Below are 26,079 nucleotides of genomic sequence, written 5' to 3'. Positions count from 1 at the left end.
GGAGATCTCCATAACCCAGCCTTCTAAAGATAGGACTGTTTTAAACAGTGCCAGCCTCTTAGAAAAAAGAGGATCTTAGAATCTAAGTTTCTAATGAGAGGACAATTTCTGAGTCAGCATCAGTCTCATGGAGAGAAGATCATGCAAATGGCCCCTGGAGTTACAAAAGAGCTCTGGAGTCACTCTGGAGCTACAAAATGTGAGGTATAATATGAAGGCAAACTTCCTGAATTTTGTCCTACCCTACTGTCATGGCCGATTTCCAGTGACACAGGTCCAATAGGAGGGTGTTTCTCTCTCTAGCAACTGCCAGATAATTTTCCTTCATGATGGGGAATCTAAGCAATCAGTACGGTATTCTAAGGTTGTGTGTATTTCTGTATACGTTCCTATCTCTGGGGTGAATAAAGAAGGACTGTCAATGTCTGAAATGTCAAGGGTTGTACTCTCCAAGTTCATTTTTCTTCCAGTGGAGTTTTAGGCCCTTAGAGTAGTACCATAAGACTAGAGTTTTGCCTGTAAGCATCCCTGGGGTAAAAGCGGGACTCACCAGAATGTCACAGGGGATTATCTCTTTAATGACTCCAAGTTTTTTTTCCTTTCCAAGGGGAGTCCAAATCAGAGGATTGCACTATGACTCTGGAGGAACAGTATAAGGTCCCAAGGGTGAAGTGGAACTCATCAAAGAAGAGAATTGTATCAATTGTCTAAATAGATTAATGTGAGTTTATTATGTGTTTTCTATGAAGTGAAACAAAGAATATTCTGTACCCCATATGCACCATGACCTTGAGTCCTTTCATAGGAACTGGGCACCCTAAATATAATGCAGTTTGTATCTAACTTTCTGCACTATATTTAGGCTCCCAGTTCCCAAGGCCATGATACATATGGGATACAAACTAGATTCTGAGATTTGATTGCCAAAAGGAAATTTGTAAGTGTGGTAAGGCAAATGAGCAGAAGAGATATATTTGGGGGAACACTCCCAAGATTTAACCCAGTCTCTGTAAGCCCCTAGAACATTGGGTGCTGGCCCACAGTTTATTCAACAATACACAAATATAACAAATGTTAATTAAGTTTTTACTTCATGAAGAGTATTATGCTAGGCCCCATAGTAGAAATGAAGTTTAAATAAGGCATAGTCCTTGCCCCTATGGAATTCACAGTCTAGTAGAAGGACAAGTTGTATATAATAGATTTGCAGTTTCATGTACAATTATCTTTTTTCTACTCTATGTTGTGAAAATGCTTGTTTTATTTCTTAAGAAAAAAATATTTTTTTTATTTAGAAGGAAAAGATACCACATAGGTAACTACAAAAATATTATTACATAATGAGAACATCAGAGAATACAAAATAAAGGGATATGTGAGAATCATAAAATTCTATGTAAAAGTAGATACTCATCACTTACAAAATGGTGAAAGAAGTAATGGAATATTACTATGCTATAAGAAATGATGAATATGATGGATACAGAGAAGCATGGTCTGATTAAAGTGAAATAAGCAGAATCAGAAAAACAATATACGTAGTTACTACATCAGTGAAAATGGGAATAGCCACTACAAAACATTTGAAACAATGCTCCAAAATTATAAAGAAAAGACTCAGCCCCAAAGAAAAGATAGGGAAGTCACTTCCTTCTTGTTCCCACCCTTTGAAGAAGTATGGGGTCCATGGAGCATATATACATGTGTGTCTGTGTGTCTTTATATGTATGTATGTATGTTGATCAATTTGGGGTGATTTTTTTCTCCTTTTTTCTCTTTTTCTAAAAACTTATTTGTTATAAGGGATGATTCTTTGAGAGGAAAAGGGAAAGACACAAAGGGAAATCTAGATCATGTTAAAAACAAAATATATCAATAAAATCTATTAAAATGCTTTGTGAAGTCAGATTGCTATCAACTGAATCAAATCAGAGGAAGCTTCCTGGAGGAGATAATAACTGAGGCAAGTTTTAAGGGATACTTAGATTCAACAGAGGTGTTATGAGGAACAATTTTTGTCGTATGCAAAGATCCACAGAAATCAGAGCCACTGCTATTGTAATTATTCATATCCAAACTTTTCCTGCCTCCCCTAGCCTTGGGAAGTGAGCCGTCAGCAGCATTCCCCTGTCAGCCGCAAACCCAGAAGCCCATGAGGATATGAGGAGACAGCACATCTCCATGGTCTCTAGGGAAGAGGAGGGCTGAGGGATTGGGTAACAGGGTAGGACGAGGGGGAGGAGGGGTGCAGCATTGTAGCACCTGCTTTCGGCAGCCCTGGGAAGGACATAAGATGATGTTTCATCCCTGCTTTGGTGGAAGGGGGAGATAATTTCCTGCTAACTCCCTCACACTACCTCTGCATTAAATTCTAGACTAAAGAAGACACTTTGGGACTCGATCTTATCCTAGGTATGTCCTTTATTAGGATCTGAACGCTTTGTCTCTTATTCCACACCTCTGTATCATTAAAAAAAAATTACTGAAATGTTTTCTTGGATGTCTCTTTGGTAAGGATAAAATGTCCTCTCTTCTGCCTCTGAGCTTAGATGGGCTGAATGAAATGCATGTATGTGGTATGAAGAACTGCAACTCAGTAATGAAAGTGGTGAGTGGTGGTGAGATCCATAGACATATGGATCTGAGCATCAGGGTTGGAGACAGAGGATAAAAGTAAAAGACTGAGGAGGGAATAAATGAAAAAGAATTCTGTCATTTCTGGGTGATGCAAATTATACTAGAAAAAGCACTCGAGTTGGGAGTCAAAAGACCTGAGTTGAAGTACTAGTTCTGACATTCAGTAGCTATATGACTTTGGACAAGTCAATTCTCCTCTCTAAGCTTTAGTTTTCTCATATTTAGGAAGTATATTGCCAAGTGGGAATATGACCAATGGAGAGCTATCATCATGGGGGGAGGACTCAAAATTAGACTAGGAAAAGGAGATACATAGCCAGGAAAAGAGAAGGAGGGCAGGGAGGAGGAACATGTTCACTCTGTTCAAATATGTAAAAGAGTATCAAAGAGAAGAGGAATTAGATAAATTCAATTTGCCATCCTTGGACCTAAGCCATGGGCTAGAATTCAGAATGTAGTGAAAATAGTAGGTAGGAAGTCTTGGATTGATGTGAGGGGAGTGGGGGGGGATCCTTAACAATGAAAATGAAAGAAAGAGAGAAAGAAAGAAAGAGAGAGAGAAAGAAAGAAAGAAAGAAAGAAAGAAAGAAAGAAAGAAAGAAAGAAAGAAAGAAAGAAAGAAAGAAAGAAAGAAAGAAAGGAAGGAAGGAAGGGAGAGAGAGAGAGAGAGAGAGAGAGAGAGAGAGAGAGAGAGAGAGAGAGAGAGAGAGATAGGATTCCTGATTAGTTGCAGGTTGGTCTAGACCTTTTGACTGAGTCCAGGTTTTGCAGAACAAATATTTTTATTAAGGAGATTTGTTCTGTGAGGTTTGAATTAAGGCAAAGGGCCACACTTGAGGACCTAGAGGGTCACATGTGGCTTTGAGGCCACAGGTTCTCCACCCTTAAGAATCTAAATGAAATCTGAAGGTCCTGCCCCACTCTGGAATGCTAAGTCTTACTCAGAGGCATCAGGGGGATAGTGGAGTCATTATCTGGCTATTGGTTTCCACATCAGTAAATGAGGTGCTTGGTCTAGATGGTTTAGATTTGTCTGGTTATTTTTAAGTTTACAAAGAATTTTCTATGCATTATCTTTTTTAATTCTCGTAGCAACACTTACAGAGTTATGCATTATAGAAGATGTAGATAGATAGACAGACAGATTAGATTAGTATCCCATTTTCCAAACCAAGAGATTGAGCCTCAGAGAAGTTAAGTAATTTTCTCAAGAAATTTGTCACTTAAGAAGTGACAAAACTAGAACTTGAAGTCAAGGCTCCTATCTCCAAACCCACTGCACTTGCCATTATTCATTGCACAATGATGACCTCTAAGGTTCCTTCCAAATTGAACATCCTAGCATTCACCCTTCGATCACAAAGCACTGAAGTCTTGTTCTCCATCTTACAGATGAAGAAATGGAGAGGGCCACAAAATCTCTCTGCTCCTCGATGTGTGAAGGTGAGTGACACTTGCCTTCTGAATGTAGAAACTGAGGCACAGAGCTCTCAGGGAAGAGATAGACTGAGTCAAGTGTCCTCTCTCCTTTTTCCCCATGGTAGTCACGACCTAATTGTTAAAGAGAGAGAACTAAACTTGTAGTAATAGTACCTGAGCTTGTGGTATCTTACTACCGCTATCATTTAACTCTCTGAGATTCAGTTCCCTCATCTGTAAAATCACTGTTGGACTCTGTAGTTATGATCCTAAAATCTATGGATTTGGCCCCAAGGCCACAGTTTGCCAGCTTCTCATCTAGTAGTAGATAGATAAGCCACAATAAAATATAGAACCTTACATGATAAATCTATTATAGAGGTTCAAAGTGTTATTTGAGATCCAGGGGGGTGGAGTATTACTGACCAAGAGGGTCCTGGAAATCTTCCTAAAGAGGTATTTTGTCACAGAATTAACTATATACTAAATATAGATAAACAATGAAGCTCATATATCATTGCATACTATGTGGTGCAGGGTCAGCTAGGTGGTGCAGTGAATAGAGTACCAGCCCTGGAGTCGAGGACCTGAGTTCAAATCTGGCCTCAGACACTTAACACAAAACTAGCCATGTGACCTTGGGCAAGTCACTTAATCCCAATTGCCCTGCCTTCCCCCTCCAAAAATTAAAAAAAAAAAAATCAAAACATACTATGTGATGCAAAGTAAGTATAACATTAATTAGAGCAAATGTACATGCAATTTAAAGATGGAGATCATGATTTTATCTTCACTTGGTGGGAAGTGAATGGAATGTGGCAATAGTAAGTTATTTGAAAATACAACAATATCTTTCCATTACAAGCCATATTAAATATTTTGATTAAGTACAAACTCTACCTGTTAAATTCTGGTTTCATGTTTTTCTTAGATTGTTTACATTGCTATTTGGTTGCATCGTGTATATTAATGCTATCAGTTTTCATTAAGACTCCTGTAAAGAATGAAATTCTAATGCAATAAATATATTATCTTTTTTATAAAAAAGAAAAAAATAAAGTTTCCTGAAGAAGTGACATTTCAATTGGGCCAAGAATGGCAGGGAAGTCATTTCAGGCACAGTGTGAGTAAAGGCAATGAGACCGGAGAGTTCCAGGTTTATTCAGGGACACGATATTGGTGTAGTTTGGCTAGAATAAGTGGAAGAGAATAATATAAAGGAAAAGTTAGGGTGGTATGGGATTTGCCAGACAGAGGAGTCTGAGTCTAAGTTTACTTAGCAGGCAGAAGGGAGTCATCAGCAGGTTATAGGCAGAGGACTGACATGCAAAGTAAAGCCTATTATTTTGAGAAAGGCTATCATCACCTTCATTACATTATTTTCACAGTTTAGAAGCAGGCCCCAATATTCTGCTATATGGGAATTTATCCAAACCCATATTGACCCTAATTCTATTTCCAATCTGTCCAATGTATGGGGAATGAGTTCCATCTTGCACCTTGGCTTTTGTCCGTACCACTTTGAAAGATTGCTGGTAATCTTTAAAACCCTCAATGAAATGATAATATTTTTTTTTCAGTCTTTGAAATGTGTGTTTTATTGGAAAGGTCACAGGATTGACAACCAGGAGACCTGGATTCAAATCCAAGCATTTACATTTATAAGCTACGTGACCTTGAGCCAATCTCTACACAACTAGGCAGCACAGCAAATAGAGCACTGGGCCTGGAGTGAGGAAGATCTGAGTTCAAATAAGGTCTTACTAGCTGTGTGACCCTGGGCTAGTCCCTTAACCTCAGTTTTCTCAACTATAAAATGAAGCTTTAATAACACCTATTTCCCATGGTTGTAGCGAGGATCAAATGAGATATTTGTAAAGTGTTTAGCAGAGAACCTGACAGCAGGCACTTAATAAACCCTTTTTCTTTCCCTCTCTGGCTCTCAGTTTCTTCATCTTTAAAATAAAATCATTGGACTAGATGATTTCTAGAGTTTCTTTCAGCTGTAAATTCTATCATCTTCCCCACTTTGCAATAGGCATTATCGACCACCCCACAATACCACCACCACTTCCATCTTGAAACTCTTAAATTTGTGGTTTGGTGACAATTCACTTTCCTAGTTCTCCTCCCACCTGCCCACTTCTTCAAAATCCAGTTTAGGTCCTACCTCCCTCCAAAAAGTCTTCCCTCAAATGCCCTCTTGGGAGTTCTGTAAACAAAGGGTAGTGACTATCTTTTGCCTTTCTTTGTATCTCCAGCACTTACTATAATATCTGGCACATAGTAGGTATTTAATAAATGTTTAATGACTGACTAAAAGAGCCAAAGAGATGGCAACTAAGCTAAGCTTGAAGGAAGGTTAAGATTTTTTTAAAATCCAAAACAGAAACCAATTGTTTGTACATTCCAAATATGAGAGAAGGCTTGAATGAATGAATAAACAGAGATGGGAGATGATGTATATTAAGTTCAAGGAAAAGGCAGTAGAACTGTTTGACTGCAATGAATAGTATGAGAAAGGAAATAATGATAAAGAAGGAGGGAAAGATTTATGGAAACGAGATTATGATTGGCCTTAAGTGACAAGTTAAGGAGTTTGTATATTATCCTTAGGCAAGACCATCCTAGGCTTCTAGGACCATAAATTTAGAGCCATAAGAGATCTCACTGCAGTCTCCTCATTTTATAGATAAGGAAACCAAGGCCTAGAGATATTTAAGTGACTTGTCTTGAGTGACACATGAAGTAAATTATAGAACTGGCATTTGAACCAAGGTCCTGAGACTGTAAATCCAACACTGTTTCCACTATACCATGTTTTCTTATCAATAAAGAACCACTGGAACCTTTTGAACAGGAAACTAGCATGGTCCAAACCTGTGTCTTGGGAAGATTATTTTGTCAACTGTGTGAAGGATGGAAAGGAGAGGGGAGAGACTGGAGGCAGAGAAATGAAGTATTCCAATAGGCTGGATGGGTGATAAGAATTTGAAGTATTAGGGTAACAATGTAAGTGGAGAAAGTGGGATAGTGGCAAATGAGGTTGTATAGGTATAATTAATAGAAGTCGTCAACTAATTGAATATGGGAGGAGGAATGGATTGAGGGAATTAGAAGAATTAGAAATTAGAAGAATCCAAGAGAATCTTAGTGTTCAAATTTTATTAACTTTAGAAGTCTAAATGCTACAATCATACCAAAATTCATTTGAAAGTTTTATTTATGTAAATTTCTTTTATACTGAGTTTTGTGAATTTTGAATAATAACATTTTAATTTTAACAAGATGGGGCTCCCTATCATTATATATTTAGACCCATAAATTGGTAGAAGAAATTTTCTTCCTTGGCCACCTCAGTCACTTGATCTATCTCTATTATACTTTTTCTTGTGGGGTCATGTCAAAGTTGCCATGTATGCATCAAGTACTCATTCTTTACATGGTTTTAAAGCTAGGATTACAAATGAAATCCTTTCAACCACTGAACAGCAGCTGCTGGAAGTTTTTACAAAGTTCATAAATTAGCTAGAGTGATGTAAAGCACAGGACAATGGTTATGTTTAATTTATAATGAGACGCATCAATAGATTTTTAAAAGTTAAATGATGAAACTTCAAGTGTTGTGAGAAGCTTGTAGTATTTATACTTCTAAAGTTATTAAAATTTTGAGTTGTTTTGAGACTTTGGGGACACTTCATATATATTTAGGAGTTTTCTATGTAGGGGAGTAATAATTGAGGTCATATGAGAGAATGGGATCATAAAAGGAGATAGAGAAGAGAAAAGAGATGGAGTTTTGTGGAACATCAGTTCTTGGGAAGGCAGAGGAATATGACAATCCAGAAAAAGAGATTGAGAAGCAGTCATGATGAGACATGTAGAAAGAGAGTCAAGTGAGAGAAGTTCCGTGAATGCCAGGGGAGAAGTGGGAATCCAGGAAAGGAGGTGGGTGTTCAGCAGTGATAAAAGTTACAGAGAGGTTAGGGAGACGAGGATTGGGAAAACTGAATTTAGAAATTGACATCATATTTCAATAAATGCTTTTGAAAGGCAGATTGCAAGGGACTAAAGAAGTGGAGGAATTGAAGGCAACTAATATAGATTGCTCTTCCATTTTTTTCTAGGAGTTCAGTAGTGAAAAATGAAGAGAAATAGAAGATGACAACTTGAGGGGATGGCATGGTCAATGGAAAGTTGTTGTTGTTTTAAAGGATAGGGGTAAAGGTAAACCTAAGCATATTTGTAGGCAACAAGAAAGAAATGGATGGATAAAAGGGCTTGGGAAGAAAGGTGGTGATTAATGGAGAATGCTCCTGAAGGGGAAGGGAAGAGACCAAGGGCACAAGTGGAGAGTTTTGCCTTTATAAGTAAAGCTCACACTTATGCGGTGTTTTGAGATTTGCCCATGACTATGAAGCAGACAAATATTAATGGCAACATTTGACAAATGAGCAGACTGAATCCCTGAGGGGTTGTATGACTTGCTATAGAATATATGGAAGAGAAGGAGAAGAGGGGTTTCGAGGTGTGAAGGTGAGATAATGGAATTCATGATGAATGGCCTCAACTCTCAATAAAGTAAGAGGTGAGATAATTTGCTAAGAAAAAGGAAAGTGGAAGTGGAGTCGGGGTGTTCTATTCAATTAAATAATCCAATAATTCTTTATTAAGTGTCTAATAAGGTTCTATGCTCCCTACTGGAGTTAGACAGATGAAAAATGTCTTCGCCTTTGCTCTTAAGGAACTTATATTCGAATGGGAGATACTTTATATACATGAGTAAGAATGATACAAAGGAAAATGTGTGTTTAAGAGTATTACATTCATCAGTTCTATATATTCTGTGAGCAAGTCATATAGCCTCTCAGACATTCAGTTTGCTCATTTGTAAAAGGTCACCATTAATGTTTGTCTACTTCATAGAGTCATTGTAAGGAATACACTTGCAAATTTTAAAACCCTCTATAAAGTGTGAGCCATCAGTTCAGAAAGCTCACCTAGGACCTGCACTGTTATCTTCTCATGTGGCAAGTATTTTGTAAATATTTGGATGAATCACATCTTAATGATCACATCTTAATCTGCTCATTCAATTGCCTGAGACCTTCTTCAGTTCCCATTTGCTTGACCTTTCCTGGCCTTAGATGGGCTTCCACAATTTGAAATTCTTCTTTATATACTTTGTCTTCCAGATAATTTTTCAAAATGCTAAATAACATCTTGATCTGAATATAGGCTAATCTCAAATATAGCTCATGTTCCCCAAAATGAGGTCTTTGGGAAAGAAAGGACTAATTTCAAATTTCATTGATAGAAGGAACTCTTGGATAAAGAGATTCCCTCTACCAGTTCAGGTTAGTACCTTCTCTGTAGCCTAGAGAGCTGCCCAGCACACTAAGAGATTAGGGGGCTTGCCCTGGGGTTTTGTTGTTGAGTCTTCAGTTGTTTCTGATTCTTCATGACCTTATTTGGGGTTTTCTTGGCCAAGATACTGGAGTGGTTTGCCATTTCCTTCTCCAACTCATTTTATAGATGAGGAAACTGAGGCAAACAGGGTTAAGTGACTTGCCCCAGGTCATACAGCTAGTAAGTGTCTGAGGCTAGATTTGAACTCAGGAAGATTCGTTTTTCTGACTCCAGACCCAGTGCCCATCTTGCTGCCCTGGGGTGGCATGTTCAATGTGTGTCAGAAGCAATACTTAAGTGTATGTCTTCCTGGCTCCAAGACCAATGTTCAGGCTCCATCCCATCCCACAGAGGAGGGAAGGCACTAAAGCAGGGAAAAAGTCTCATTCCCAAGTTACTAGGTCACTGCACAGAATGTCGTCGGGAAGACTTTCCCCTAAGACCCATGGGACTTTCCTTTCTACCCACTCTTTTCCCTTAGAGAGTGGAGAGGGAGGGTGCAGATTGGGATGAGCAGTACTCGCCTACTTTCTGTTCATTCTGCCTCTCCTCCCAGCTGCCATCCCACAGGATGATGCTGGAGAATATCACCTGGATTGATGGAGCCCCAGCTGAATTTATCCTGCTAGGTATCACTGACCGCTGGGACCTGCGTGTGGCATTCTTCTTGGTGTTCCTACCCATCTACCTCCTGAGCTTACTGGGAAACATGGGCATGGTATTGTTGATAAATGTGGATGCCCGGCTCCATACCCCCATGTATTTCTTCCTGGCCAACCTCTCACTCCTAGATGCCTGCTATTCCTCAGCCATTGGCCCCAAGATGCTCATAGATCTGCTACTGTCACATGCCACCATCCCCTATGCTGCCTGCGCCATCCAGATGTTTGTCTTTGCAGGGCTGGCAGATGCTGAGTGCTGTCTCCTGGCAGCCATGGCTTATGACCGCTACGTGGCTATTGGGAACCCACTCCTCTACACCACAGCCATGTCTCGACGCCTATGTCTCATGCTCTTGGCTGCTTCAGGGTTGGGCGGTGCATTGAGTGCCTTTGTCCACACGACCTTCACTTTCCGCCTGCACTTCTGCCACTCCCGTGAAGTTAACAGTTTCTTCTGTGACATCCCCCCGCTGCTGGCCATTTCCTGTGATGACACTTCCCTTAATGAGCTGCTGCTTTTTGCCGTCTGTGGTTTCATCCAGACAGCGACAGTGTCGGCCATTGCTGTGTCCTACGCCTTCATCCTTGTTGCTGTGATTCGCATGAATTCTGCTGAGGGAAGGAGGCGAGCAGCTTCCACCTGTGGCTCCCACCTTACTGCTGTGGCCATGCTATACGGCACCCTCATCTTCATGTACCTAAGACCCAGTTCTAGCTATACCCTTGACACTGACAAGATGGCGTCCGTCTTCTACACACTCGTTATCCCTGCCCTCAACCCACTCATCTACAGTCTGCGCAACAAGGAGGTTAAAGAGGCCTTTCGAAGGACCCGGGACCGATTCTGCTTCCCATCCCAACGGCAGCAGGGAAGGGACTAGAAGACTGAGTTGGGAGGTGAGGGGGAGGGCAGATGGATCACAAAGAAGTGGGCAGAAGGGTTCCCTCACTAAACCATTACCATATTTTTCAGATGGCTAAGGAGTCATAGAGGGTAAAGAACCCTTGTTCCCCTAGAGATAGAAAAGGAATATGTGCCTCTGGGAAGTCTTGGAATTAGGTTTAGGTCTGGGATGGAATTGTAGAGCTTTGGAACTGGAAAGATCCTTAAAAGAACAGAGAACTTTCAAACTCAGAGAGACCTTAGAACACAGAACTTAGAGGGACCATAAAAAATAATCCATCCAACCACTCTATTCAAAAATGTATTGATATTTTGTTTTTATACTACTTTCATTTCCAAATACATCCCTCCCCATTCCTCTACCCAGAGAATCATTACTAAAATAAAATAAAATAGTTTGGCAAAACTATCCAACACATCAACCAAGTTCAGAAGTATATACAGCGTTCCACAACCATAGGGAGGTGCATTTTCATCTCACTTCTTTAGGACCAATATTGGTCATCAATATTGGGGATCAATATTGAACACAGTGTCCGATTTTATCATTGTTATTCTTTCCATTTAAATTGTTGGAGCCATTGTGTGTAATTTTCCTGCTTCTGATGACTTCACTTTGCACCAGTTCATAAATCTTTTCATTCTTCCCTTTGTTCTTTACATTGATCCTGTCTTATAGTACAAGAATATTCCATTGCATTCATATGCTACAACTTATTTAGCCATTCTCTCAAGGATAGGTATCTGCTTTGTTTCTAGTTGGGTTTTTTTGCTATTATAAATAATACTTCTATTATATTTTGATGTGGGCCTTTTTGTCATTGACGTCCTTGAGGGTCTTGTATGTCTAGCTGTAGGATCTGAGTCAAACGGACATTTTTGTCACTTTATTGCATAATTCCAATTCAGAATTCGATCTTCATTTTAAAGCTAGATTGTGACTATGATTGAAAACTAGCTCTTCTAACTCATAGTTCAATATTTTCCCCCAGTAGATAATTAAAACATAACACTGAGTCCTTCCCCACCTACCTACCCAGGCCATTACCCTGGGGGAGTTCACCATTCCCTAGGTTCAGTATGGTGTTTGGAGTCAACTCTACAGTGCCTGGCACACAGCAGGCACTTAATAAATGCTTACTGACTGATTTATTCAGTCTATACTTGTGCCTTTCCCCTCCTTTCCCCTATCCCCACCAAGTCCATCATATACAAAAGGCACATAAGTATAAAAAGCAAAAGATCTTTGATTTAGAATAACAAGATACATAAAAAGGAAATGAATCATGTAGAAAACTGTCCTCTGTAGACATTTACAGAATGGCTGCCATGTTCCTAACCTCCAAAGGAAAGATAATCTAACTGAACTTCAATCCTTGTGCTTCCTCACCACAGCAGAAAAGGGATGTCAGTTCAGATTTTATGGAACTGGTGGTGAGTCTTGGAGTGCAGTTCTATCCATTTCTTTTTTCCCTGAAGCTTTGGGGTTTGCCCAGGGCCATGCAGGTCCTAAGTAACAGAGTTTGGATTCAAATTCTGATCCCAAACCCTTCCACCTGTATCGTGGCAATGCCTTGGAGCTGACTGACAAAAGTTGAGCTCAGTCCTTTCATGTGACCAAGCTATGCTGAACTGCTTCCTTCCATGTTGTCCTTGGCTCTGCAAAGCTCCCATCTTGACAAACCCACTTGTGACCTCAATTCTCCTGCTGCTAAGTTCAAGTTCCCTCCTCTCTTTCCATGTGACTGTTCTCCTCTAAACTCAAGCCACCTGCTCTTTAAATACTATTCCATGAGGATGTTACCTTTTTCTTCCCAGTTCAATCTACTGCTTCCTTCTCTCATGCCATTCATCATTTACCTAACTGAACCCTGAGGCTAAACATGGGGCACTCTGGGAGTCTTGTGCCTTGGAGCTTTCTCCATCCATGGCCTTAACTGAAGCTACACTAGATAGCATCATTTTAAAAGACAGATGCAATCTCCACTCACATTACAATAAATAACAAAAGAACCTCTATCAACTTAGTCTTAAAATAAATAACTTAGGGTAAAGGCATATGGAACAGCAGGGGACAAAGCTCTTTGTCGTAGATTTGTAGAATCTCAGAAACAAACAAAAATATTTAAAAGCCATTTAGTGCAACTCCTTAACAAGAGAATGAATTCCCTCTACAGCAGCTAGAACATGTGGTCATCTAACTTGGCTTAGTTTTGAAGAGCTGCAGAGAAATCTTCATAAACTCAAGACCGGGAGATAGGATCACACTTCAACACTTTGGCAGTCTGAGATAACATCAGGATGGGTACATCATCCACTATACAGACCTTGGTCCATCTGTGTTCTAGTATATGGTCTTCATGAGTTGCTGTGCTCCCCATCACCTCCGGAAAAAAGAGGCACTTTCCAATCAAACTTTGATAAGTCTCTCTGCTCTTAGAGAGGCTGATCCTTGACCAATACTGTTGGGTCAGGATCTAAGGCCTTGCTAAGACCAGCCAGAGCCTTGGGAACCCAGGAACATCTCTCTAACACCATGAGGTCTTGAAGAAGGACTTCAATAATAGAAAATGGTACAATCTTAGAATATCATTATAGTAGTAGTAGTGATTGCTCCTTAGCTAATATATTGGCAGGCAGATTCATCAGTTATTCTTATTCCCCTCTCTTTTGTGGACTGGGTGCTACTCTTCCTCCTGGGGTATGACTTTCCAACAACCTTGGCCTCTCCCCTATAGAGAAATGATTTTCCTTTCTTCCCAGGATATGGTAATGGGAGATGCCTTCCTCAATGCCAACCCAATCAGTACCCTGCCAATCTACTGAAGTTGACTAATTTGCCTAGAGATACTTTGGTGAATGTGACTCTGGCCTATGAGGAACAATTCTTGAAGAAAGCTGTGTAGATCCAGTCCAAGCAACCACGTTGAAGCTTGGGGTGAACCTACTTTCTGGCTATGATGATTTAAGAGTCTGTACTATGAGATGAAGAGTTATGTAACTGGCTGCTGAACTTGAGTAGTGATATGAAAGGGGCAACCCATTCTTCCTCCTTTCTCTCCCTTCTGGCTCTGAAACCTAAGTTCAATTCTGAACTTCCTGGTGCCAAGCTTGGGTAGAGGGTTCCTACCCCATCTGCCACCACCCCAATGCAGTCACAAATACTGCCTGGACAAGCCTGTCCCTGGATGGAGCCATCTCTCTTTGGTATTTTGCTCTTCCTATGGGAACAGAAGCAACCTTGTGAGTCTGGGAGATCTGGAGTTCTTATCAAAGGTCCTCTCAGTGTATGGAACTGAATGTCCTCACCACCAGTATTCACCAAAAGTAGTTGTTGCTATACCATCTTAGTAAATTCATTTTCTAAAAGCTAGTGAAGACTAACTGACTAATTGGTAATAGGCTGCTCTCCAGTAGGAACTTAACTAGAAACCTAGGACCTAGGGTCCTGGAGTGAGGGGCGAAGATTGGTAAAAGTAGTCACATCTTCCTCTGGGGATCTCAAACTGTGAATGTGAGCTGGATGAATAGCCCTGGAGAAGGATTCGACAAATCTATGCTTTATGCCTTGATACGTTGTGGAAAAAAACAAATCAGTGATTCTCTTTTCAGCTCCAAGCTGAAGCAGAAATCTGTCTCTCTGGCAAAATAAAGCAGTTTTAAATCTGTCTTATCCCAGGTTGTTCTCAATCACCTCATACTCAGTACTAGACTCAAGCAACAATGCACACAGTTTGCTCTTACTGTCATTTCATACTATTTGTGGCCCCACTTAGGGTTTTCTTGGAGTGGTTTGTCATGTCCTTTTCCAAAGCATTTTACAGATGAGGAACCAAGGCAAAGTGTCTTGCCTTAAGTGTCTGAGGGCATATTTGAACTCAGAAAGATGATTCTTTCTGATTCCAAGCTCCATTCTCTATCCACTACACCATCTAGTTGCCCTGCTCACAGTTTGGCAACTTCTTAATCAATAGGCTTATAACCTTTACCAGCTCAAGAAAACAAATGAAATGTTTAAACATAAAAAGGTAAATAAAATCTTAAGACACACTGATAAGCTTCCTCTGGGAAACAGATGCCCATCCTCTTAGGAGAAACAGGAAAAGAGAAGAGGTGAAAGGAGGAATCGTTGGCCTCATTCTGTAGCCCAAGTTAATTTCAACAAGACAGCATCTAGCCCATGGTAGCCTGACTATGACTGATTCATCCATCACCTCTCCAGAGCCCAGGCACTAGAGACTTCCCATACACTTCTCCGCCATGGAAGTTTGTTTTGTGCTTCCAAATCTTCAACTCTCATGGTTTCTCTCTCTTCTACCCACCAGTACAAAGGCAGGAGGGGTGGCTTATGAGTTAAAGTCATCTCCCTCCTCCTGTCCCAAGGTCAGAGGAAAAGGAAGGGGGAGGTTGAAGAGAAGGAGGCTGAGAGATTTTTGCCCAAACCATCAGACATCCATTTCTATCCCCCTAATCTTCTTTAGTCTACAGTAGGTGTGGTCAATAATACAGAGCTATTTTTGTAACGAGAAGGATGCTTTCCAAATGACATATTAAGACCGGGCAGATCTCAGGATTGAGTTTAAACTTCTACATAGAATCATCAGTTTAGAGTTGGAAGGATCATAGATCATGAGTTGGAAGAGAGCTTCAAATAGCTGGTACTTAATAGATGTCATCTAGTCTATCTCCCATATTTTACAGATGAAGAAAATTATGTGCAAGGATGTAAAGTGACTTGCCCAAGGTCACAAAAGTGGTAGTACTCAGCAGACCCAGAATTTGGACTCAGTTCCTCTCACTCCAAATCTAACATTATTTCCATGGTACCACACTGCCCTCCTTCTTTTTATAGATAAATCAACTGGGACCTAGAGAAGAGAGATATAGTCACTTGCCTAATACATACAGTTAATAGGAGGATAAAGGCTTGAACCCAGGCCTCCGGATTCATAACCCAGAGCTCTTCTCTCCTTTATGGGTTGCCAGCATTAACTCTGAGCACATTCCATTTTCCCCCAACCCCACTCATGCCTCATTAGGGGCCCCTTGGCCTGGGTTCTCCTCAAAGTAATTTGCTCAGGCCTGTGAGGAATAGAAAGTGTCCATTCACTCTATTCTCAGAAACACATGGGCTGCTGAGGCAGAAGCTACATTCTTATCTTGACTTATGACAATAGTTTCCCTTCAGAGAAACTGGTCCCTGTTCCTGGAGGAGTTAGACCCTCATGCCACTGCCTGACTCCATGATTCTCCTGGCCCCTCCAAGCTCCATAGAGGCCCCAAACCTGATTCTACAGAGGAAAATATTAATGAGCCCCCCAGAGTCCAAATCCCAAATCTCAAATGCACACTGCCTTGTGGCTTTGGGTCCAGGGCAGGGGGAGGGGAGAGAGGTCTATCTCTGATTAGGTGCTGGACTGGACTTGAGTAATAAATACTACCAAAGGGATATATAACCTTCCCCTTCATCCTCTCCAATTATGACTCAGCTCTATCTAGGCCAGAGTCCTGAGACTAGGGGCAGGGAGCTAGACCCCGATGAAGGCAGCTGGGACTGGTGGTATGTGTGTATGTCTATTTGAGCCTTTCTATATACGGGCAATACCTGTGGGTATTTGGAACAGACAATGAGGACCATAGTCTGTGGGAATGGTTTGTGTAATTGTGTGGGAGGATGTGGTTATGATTATATCTAACTTTTGGAATCCTAGAATGCCAACATTGGATAGAGACCTTAAAACAAAGAACATCCAGACTGAAAGGATCTTACAACATAGAATGGTAGAGTTAGAAAGAATTTTTAAAATACCTAGTCCAACATCTCCCCAATTATACAGCAGGAGAAATTGAAGTCTCCAAACTAATGACTTGCCCAATTGCCTTGGGTTTGTATGTATTTATGCATTTTGTATAATAACTATGTACATGAGATCATTGCTGTGTATTGTGTCCAACTGTGAGAATATGGTTGTGTGTTGTGTGACCCTCTATGCCTCTTCATGAGTGTGACTATCTGTAGCTATTTAAATATCTTCTGGGGCCAGTTTAAAGAGTCATTTAAAGTAGGCTAGTTAGTTTGTCTCTGTAGTTTGCTCATAGAGATACTCACCACTTGGGTTTGTGGGGTTGTAGTCAGTTTGCTCTCTCTCTTCTATAGCACCTATTCTAGCCCATCTCCCAGGCACGGACGTCCTGATCCTGTCCCTGGGCCACTGAGGTCTTAACTAGGAGGATGAAGGGAGTGGGGTCTGAGAAGAGGTTTCATGTAGGGGAGCAGAAACTCACACAAGTAAAATAGACAATTCCAGGGAGACTGGATAAAGAGGGGAGTCAGCGTGTTCTCCATGGACTTGTCAGAGAACTGTTGGGCTGAAGGAAATGAAGGGGTGAGCCCCCTTCAACCCACCAAAGCCTGCTTCCAGGACATGACCTTTCACCCTCCCTAAACTTCCTTCTGCCACTGAGTACCCACTCTCACTAACTGTCTGAAATGAGATTACAATGAGATGGAGAAATTGGAGACTCTTATGGCTGCTTTACAGGTGAGTCTATGTGCGAGCTCTGTCAGTGAGCTTTCCATTGGGCTACATGAGTAAATGTCCCCAGATTTGATTTATCGTTGTTATTGCCATCCTCGATGTTTTACACATATAGAGAGCTCTATAATTTACAAAAGCTTTAGTACCATTATTTCATTCAGGTTTTCAGGCAACTCTGTAAGGGTGAGAGGCAAGAGAGCCAGAGATTATTATCTTCATTTTATAGATAAAGAAATTGAGGTCCAGACAGCTGAAATGAGTTGCCCACAGTCTTTACAAAGGGAGCCAGAAAGAAAGCCAGGACTTACTCTCACATCTTTTGACTCCCAATACTTCTGGGTCTTTCCATCATACCACACTATTATAATGTGTGACTCCCCTGTTCAGAAACCCCTAGAGGCTTGGCTCTCTGTTGTCTTTAGAATCAAACACAAACTCCCCTGATTGGTAAAGTCCTTCACAACCTGACCCTAACCTACCTCTCCATGATTTTCTCATATGATTCTTTACACACTCTATATTTCAGCTAAACACAGCTTACACAGGACATTCCATTTCCTCTCTCTGGACCTCCCCTACTTGAAAGAAAATCCCTCCTTACCTTTGCCTTAGAATCCCTAACTTCCTTTAAGCTTAAGTAGAAACTTGGGTGGAAACAATTTTTTTTCCTTTGTATTCCTAGCACTAACATAGTACTTGGCAGACAGGTATTTAATAGGTGCTTGTTGAATGAATATACAGATAAAAAATGAGAGCAACAATAAATAATATGCATGTAGTGCTTTCACGGTGTATTGATAATCATTAGCTCATTTGGTCCTCACAGCAACACAGTGAAAGAGTGTAGACGGGGGTTATCCTCATTCTACAGATGAAAACTATGGCCCAGTGAGGTTAAATTAATTGCCCGAGGATTAGACATGTACTAGAGCCAGGATTTGAAACCAGATCTTTTGACTCTAATTCCCATGATATTTCCACTACATTTAAGAATTTGCTTTTAATTAGGATTTGAAGGATGGGGGCAGAAATATAAATTGAAAGTGTTTTTATTTGTTTAAGGTATGGCAGAATTACAGGAAAGAGTACCAGTAGAACAATCAAGGAAATATTTTAAATGGATATCCAGCATCTAGGGGCACATGGATTCTCAAAAAGGAGAAACAGAAGTTGGTGAGTCATCCATCTGTGACAGATGACCACGCAGCACTCACAGAACCAGAATCACAGAATATCAGAGCTGGAATACATAATGTTAGAGCATATAATGTTAAAGCCAAAAGGACATTAGAACTTAGAACAGAGAATTTTTATAGCTGAAGGAGACTTTAGAGAAGGATCCTAGAGCACAGTACAATAGTACTGGAAGGGACTTTAGATTGTAGAAGGTTAGGGGCAACTAGGTATCACAGTGGACAGAGCACCAGCCCTGGAGTCAGGAGGACCTAAATTCAAATCCAGCCTCAGACACTAACTAGCTGTGTGACCCTGGGCAGATCACTTAACTCTGATCACCTTGAAAAAATAATAATAATGTAGGTTAGAACAAAGAACACAGGTTATTAGAGCTGAAAGGAATGTTATCTCATTATACTTCCTTTCACACATTCTTCATTTCAGTCAAACTGGCTTGCTGACTATCCCTTCTACCTGACATTCCATCTCCCATAAGCGTTGAATGTATAATATCCTCCCCTCCATCTAGAAGAATCTTTGGCTCCCCTCAAAAGTATAGTTTAGGGGCAGCTAGGTGGTGCAGTGAGTAAAGTGCCGGCCCCAGAGTCAGGAGGACCCGAGTTCGATTCCGGCCTCAGACACTTAACATCACACACACACACACACACACACACACACACACACACACACACACAAAACTAACTATGTAACCTTGGGCAAGTTACTTAACCCCAATTGCCCTCCAAAAGGCAAAAAAAAAAGTATAGTTTAGGTCCTGCATCCTATGTGAGCTCTTTCCTGATGTGCTACTTACTACCATTCTTCCATTCTTGAAATTATTGTCTTTGTACTCTATGTTTATCTATTTGTATACAAATTGTATTCCCACTTCACCCCCAACCTAAATAGAATATAAGCTCATTGAGGGCAAGAACTGTTTCCTTTCTGTCTTTTGTCACCAGTGTCTTGCACGTAGCAGGTATCTAATAAATGAATTGAACATTAGAACATGGAGTATTGAATTAAAAAAAGTTTTAGAAAAGAGAACATGGAATATTATAAATGGCAGGTTTGGAAGGATTATAATTATAGGTTGAGATCTGAAAGAGACTTTAAGGATTATCTGATCCAGCTCCCTCAATTTCTAGATGAGGAAACTGAGGCCCTCAGAGGGAAAGTGATTTACCCAGTATCACACAGAGAGTAAGAAACAGTCAGAACTTAAATTTAGTTCCTCTGATTCCAAATCCAGTACTCCTTCTAATGACCTTGAGATATTAGAACATAGAATGATAGGACTGGAAGAGGTCTTACATAAATCTGCTTGTCTATCACCCTCAGTCTGAAAATATTCACTAGTCTCAAACTTATTCTCTTTTTGATCTTTCCCTTTCTGACTTTGATCTGTATTTCTGTGGTACCACCATTCAACCAGTCTCCCATGTTTGAAAGCTAAAAAGGCTTCTTTAATTCTTCCCTGTCACCTCTCACATACAATTTATTTCCAAGTCCTATAGATTCTACCTTTACAAATCACTTGCATCTATTCTGTCCTCTCCATTTCTCCTGCTACCCCATCATTATAGATTCTCAGTGTCATCTTTAAGGACTATTACAATAGCCTCCTAATAAGTCTTTCTGAATACATGACCCTTCTTCCTTGCTTAATCCATTCACAACACTACTAGAATATGTTTTCTCAAATATGGGTCTGGTTTATCACTCCTTTGCTCAAAAACCCCCAGGGATTATTCCTCTGACTAACAATCAAGGCCCTGAGTTCCCTGGCACCGGGGAATTGGGGGGGGGAAGAGAAAGAGAGAGAGAGAGAGAGAGAGAGAGAGAGAGAGAGAGAGAGAGAGAGGGAGGGAGAGGGAGGGAGGGAGGGAGAGGGAGAAAGAGAGAGAGAGAGAGAGCTCTTTGTGATCCCATTTGGGATTTTCTTGGCAAAGATGCTAGAGTAGTTTTCCATTTCCTTCTCCAGCTCATTTTATGGATGAGAAAACTGAGGCAAACAGGATCAAGTGACTTGTCCAGGGTCACATGGCTAGTAAGTATCTGAAGTCACAGTTGAACTCAGGAAGATGTACCACCTAACTATTAAAGGCCTACTCATATTTTCCCCCAGAGGTTCCCAAAGTGGGCAATGCCATCCCCCCAGGGGCACTGGAATTGATCTTGGGGAGTAGTAGTAGCCTCAGGTGCAATTGGGGGGCATTGAATAAAAATAAGGGGGTAGTGAAAGCATAAGGAAAGAAGATAAGAGAAGAAAATTTTTAAAAACCATTCATACATGTTTCATCTGTTGTATAACAGAGTTAAAGTCATAGTGGTTACATTATTTTCCAAATAAACATACAAAATGCAAGTTATAACCAATCAGTGTTCAAGTCTGCCAATAGGTCTTAACCAGCAAGTGTTGGCAGGCAATGTCATACATTGTGGGAAAGTCCAGCATGCATCAGCAGGAATATGTGTGTGTGATGACTTATTTACAATATGATACTGTATAGTTGCAAGATGCAATATTTTGTAATCAAAATTTCAATGCAGGGAAAACCCAATAAATTTACAATAAATTATTAAATTTAAGATGCATTATTTAAAATATATTTTGCATTTTTTAAATGATGCATATTTCAAAAAAACATTAATGGGTTAAAGAAAGTAGATTTTGGAGGGGTGATGAGTAATTATTTTTTGAAAAGGGGGTGGTTGGCCAAATAAAACCACCTCCCCCTAATAAGCCTTCCATGACCTTCTTGATTAGTACCATCCTTCCCTTCAGCTCTGACATAGCAGTGTTTGTACCTCCTCATTTCATTTAAATGTTGTATTGATGCTTTCTTTTTATATCATTGTCATTTCCCAGTGACAAATCCCCATACCCAATGCAAGAGAACATTCTCTTGTAACAAAAAAAGTACAAACAGAATAAGGCAACACCCTGCCCAGACCTGACAGTGCATGCCTCATTCAGCACCTGTACTTCCTACCATCTCTCTACCAAGAAAAAATATGTTTCATCATTAGGCCTCTGAAGCCATGATCAGTTATTGGTTCAATAGGGATTGTTATCCATTAGTGTTGTTTTTCTTTACATTAGTGTGGGCATTCTGTATATTTTTAATATTTTTATGTATTTCTTTATATTTTTATATATTGTTGGTTAATTCACTCTGCACCAGTTCATACAAGTCTCCCCAAGTTTCTTTGAATTCTTCATATTTGTGATTTCTTATGTCACAAATATATTACATTCATTGAATTCAGTCATCCATCATTCAAAAGTCAAATACTTTGTTTCTAGTATTGGGGTACTACAAAAAAAGTTGCTAGAAATGCTTTGCTAATTTGGTGTACATGTAACAGGTTAAGAACAAAGAACATAGTGGATTAGTTGAAAGAAAAGTTATTTCGTGGTACTTCCTTTCAAACACTTTTCATTTCAGTAGAACTGGCCTGCTAGATATTCCTTATAGGGACATCCCATCTCTCATCTCTGTAACTTTGCATGAGAAATGCATGATATGTTTTCTCTCTTTTTGGCTTCCTGGGAATAACTACTAGGTATCCCTGAGTCAAAAAATATGAATGGATTAATTGTTTGGTTGTTTTTGGTTTTTTTAGAAGAGTTTCAAATTGTTCTCCACAATAGTTAGACTAATTTACAGGTCCATTAACAAGGCATTAGTATGCCTAGCTTCCTTTAGTCCCTCCATCACTGACCATCCTTTTGTCCAGATTGGGTTATGGTGAAAACTCAGAGTTATTTTCATTAACATTTCTCTTATTAGTGATTTGGAACAATTTTCATATGATTATTGAGAGTTTCTACTTCATTAACTCATGTATTATTGTGAATTATAGTTATTATCTTTCTATTACTACTACCATTACAATTATTAGTAGTGATAATAATAATAACAGCTAACATTTCCATAGTGTTGCCTATGTGCTAGATACTATGTTAAGTACTTTACAATTATTGCCTCATTCAATCTTCACAACAATCCAGGGAGATAAGTGTTATTATTATCCCCATTTTATAGATGAGGAAAATGAGGCAAATAGAGGGAGGTTATGACTTGCCCAAGGTCACACGGATAGCCACAGATAGCCAGTATCTGAGAGCAGATTTGAACTCAGATCTTCTTTACTTTAGACCCAGCATTCTATTCACTGTATCACCTAGTTGCCTTACTAGACTGAAGCTTAATAAGGGAAAGAGTCTATATACTGTCTCAACTTTGGCTCTCCCCTAGAATGAAAAATAGTACTCTCCCTAGAGTAGGTGCTTAATAAGTATTTGTTAAATAAATTTTTCAGATGAGGAAACAGCCCAAAGAGGGAAAGTGACTTGCCCAAGTTCCTTTGAGTGGAGGACTAATCAGAACATGGATGAGACCAACAGGTCCTCTGAAGGGGCCCCATTTATCCTTCTGGGCTTGTCCACAAGCCCTGGGCAATTACAGCCTCTCTTTGCCCTGTTCCTAGTCCTGTATGTAGTGGGCGTGATGGGGAATGGCCTCATTGTGGCAGCCATCCGGGCCAGTCCAGCCCTCCACGCCCCCATGTATTTCCTGCTGGCCCACCTCTCCTTCGCCGACCTCTGCTTCACCTCTGTCACCGTGCCCAAGATGCTAGCCAACCTGTTGGCCCATGACCGCTCCATCTCACGGGCAGGTTGTTTGACTCAGATGTACTTCTTCTTTGCTTTGGGTGTTACAGACAGCTGCCTACTGGCCGCCATGGCCTACGATCGCTACATGGCAATCCGGCACCCATTGCACTACATGGTCCGAATGTCCCGGGCCGTGTGTACAGGACTCGTGGCAGCTGCCTGGATTGTCTCTCATACCCATTCACTGCTGCACATCCTGCTTATGGCCCGCCTGTCCTTCTGTGCCTCCCGGAGTGTGCCCCACTTCTTTTGTGACCACCAGCCCCTGCTGAGACTTGCGTGTTCTGACACTCGCCATATTCAATTGCTCATCTTCACTGAGGGGGCTGCTGTGGTGGTCACGCCCTTCCTGCTCATCTTGGCCTCCTATGGTGCCATTGCTATTGCTGTGTTACGCCTGCCCTCAGCATCTGGACGACTACGGGCTGTGTCCACCTGTGGCTCCCACCTGGCCGTGGTGGGTCTCTTCTATGGCACTGTCATTGCAGTTTACTTCCAGCCCACAGCACGATATGAGGCTGAGCGGGGCCGTGTGGCCACTGTCATGTATACGGTAGTGACCCCCATGCTCAACCCAGTCATTTACAGCCTCAGGAACCGAGATGTTCAGGGGGCACTCCGGGCTCTCTTTACTGGACAGAGGATCTCTTCTGAGCCTACCTGAGGACTGGACTTGCTTCCCTAAGAGATGGAAAAGGTCAATAACCAACTGGGTCAGAAGGTACTAGAGTTGGAAGAGATTGTCTAGTCCAACATCCTCATGTCACAGATGAGGAAAATGAAGCCCACAAAAGGGTAATAGCTTCACCAAAGTCACACAAAGTGTGTGTGTGCAAAGGTAGGATTTGATCTTAAATCATCTGACTTCGGATCCAGTGCTTATGCCACTCCTAGGCATAGACAAATTCATACATACAGAGATGTCACCTCACCCACAAAAATCACAGAATGTAAGAACTAAAAGGGATGTTGGAGCTCAACCTTGAGTTCTACTCTCTTACTATTCAGGGAAGAAACCTGACTCCCAGAGGAGTTAAACGACCTCTCAAAGGTCATGCAAATAGCAGAATTAGAAATCAAATCCAGATCTCATACTTTGATTCAGCGCCCTTCCTTCCTCCCCTAGAGTTTTCCTTGAACACTGTACTATGAGAAAATGAAATGTAAGGAAGGAAAGGCATATTCCCAGATCACACAACCCTACCTACAGTCTTTGGCTTACCTCAATTCATAAGATGATAGAATTAGACCTGGAAGGGGAGAGGGAGGAATAAGCATTTATAGAACACCTCATATGTGCCAGGTGCTGTGCTAAGTGCTTTATAGACATTATTTCTTTGGATCTCCACAAGAATCCTGCAATATATGCCATTATCATCCCCATGTTACATTCGAGGAAACTGAGGCAAACAGAGGTTAAATGACTGGCCCAGTGTCACACAGTTAGTATGTGTCCAAGGCTGAATTTGAACTCGGGTCTTTCCAGACATCTGGCTGCAGGAAGGGATCTTAGAGGTCACCATGCCTAGAATCTTTATTTTACAGATGAAGAAATTGAAGCCCAGACACTTTCAGTGACATGACCAGGGTCCCATAATGAGAGTCTGAGGCAGGATTTAAGCACAAGTCTTCCTAACTCCAAGTCCAATGCCCTATCTACTGTACCACACAGCCTGTCAATTATACTTCATTTCAAGCACGCCTTCATTAAGCACCTGCTATATGCAGAGCTTTGCATTCAAGACTGGGGAAGATAATACAAAATTAAAATAAGACACAGACCCTGCCTTCCTGCAGTTTATAGCTCAGACTGGAGATACAACATGCACATAAATAACCTAGTCTTTCATAGATTCAATTACCCAGGTATTCACAGTACAATGACCCTTGTACTTCTAGTTTTCCATGATTTTATCAGTTGATAACAGACCTCCCAATACAGACCATAAATCCTTCAGGTCTCTCTGAGCAACTATGCCTGAAAATAATCATCACCTGGGACTCAAGTCTCTGGGGAGGAGCCTGTCCTGATGTTGGCTGGTGCCCCCAGTCTCACAGTCTTTGCCAGGCCTGTCCTTGAAATTTTGTCACATTAGCAGGTCCTACTAGACCTTCAAGAGACTATAGTTGCCTCCTTGTCACCACAAGGCACAGAATGGGAATTTTAGTATATTCATACAAAATTATATCTAATAAGCACACAAGAGAAATGTGAGAAATGTATTTATTATATGAAATCTGAGGGGTCAAAGGCCTTTACTAACAGGAGAGATCAAGTAAGGCTTCCTAAAGGAGGTTGTGTTGAAATTAGGCTTCAAAGGATAGATAGGAATTCAACAGACCAGGGGAAGGGGATGAAGAAGAGAGCTTTTCAAACACAGGAAATAACATAAGCAAAGTTATAGAGGTGGGAAAGCATTGGGGTGTATATAGGAGATAGCAATTAGTCCAGTCTGTCTGCTGCATTGAGTACAAGAAGGGGAATAATGTGAGATAAAGTTGGAATGGGAGAGTGGCTCCAAGTTGTAGAACCTCAAGTGCATGACTCACAAGTGTGAATTGGACTTTTAGCCACAGGGAATCTTTAAAGGCTTTTGAACAAAGGAATTATATGACATGATCTATAATTAAGGAAGATTATTGAAACTT

The 26,079-nt window shown here is 40.7% G+C and overlaps 2 protein-coding genes across 2 annotated transcripts; both read left to right on the top strand.

Moving 5' to 3' along the window:
• The first annotated feature begins 10,012 nt into the window (after positions 1 to 10,012).
• Positions 10,013 to 11,008, top strand: OR5C1 (olfactory receptor family 5 subfamily C member 1). Its single transcript, XM_069073947.1, has one exon. The coding sequence runs from the start codon at positions 10,037 to 10,039 to the stop codon at positions 11,006 to 11,008; it is 972 nt and encodes a 323-aa protein (XP_068930048.1). The 5' UTR covers positions 10,013 to 10,036.
• A 12,135-nt stretch (positions 11,009 to 23,143) lies between these two features.
• On the top strand, positions 23,144 to 24,094 carry OR1K1 (olfactory receptor family 1 subfamily K member 1). The gene has a single exon (XM_069073963.1). It carries the CDS (start codon positions 23,144 to 23,146, stop codon positions 24,092 to 24,094), a length of 951 nt encoding a protein of 316 aa, XP_068930064.1.
• The last annotated feature ends 1,985 nt before the right edge of the window (positions 24,095 to 26,079 follow it).

This window comes from Petaurus breviceps, unplaced genomic scaffold, assembly GCF_028583685.1.
Source record: "Petaurus breviceps papuanus isolate PSGF00001 unplaced genomic scaffold, PetGlider_PUasm1.0 90879, whole genome shotgun sequence".
Taxonomy (NCBI): Eukaryota; Metazoa; Chordata; class Mammalia; order Diprotodontia; family Petauridae; genus Petaurus; species Petaurus breviceps.
The sequence above is the reverse complement of the archived record's forward strand: the minus strand, read 5'-3'. Positions and strand labels throughout refer to the sequence as shown.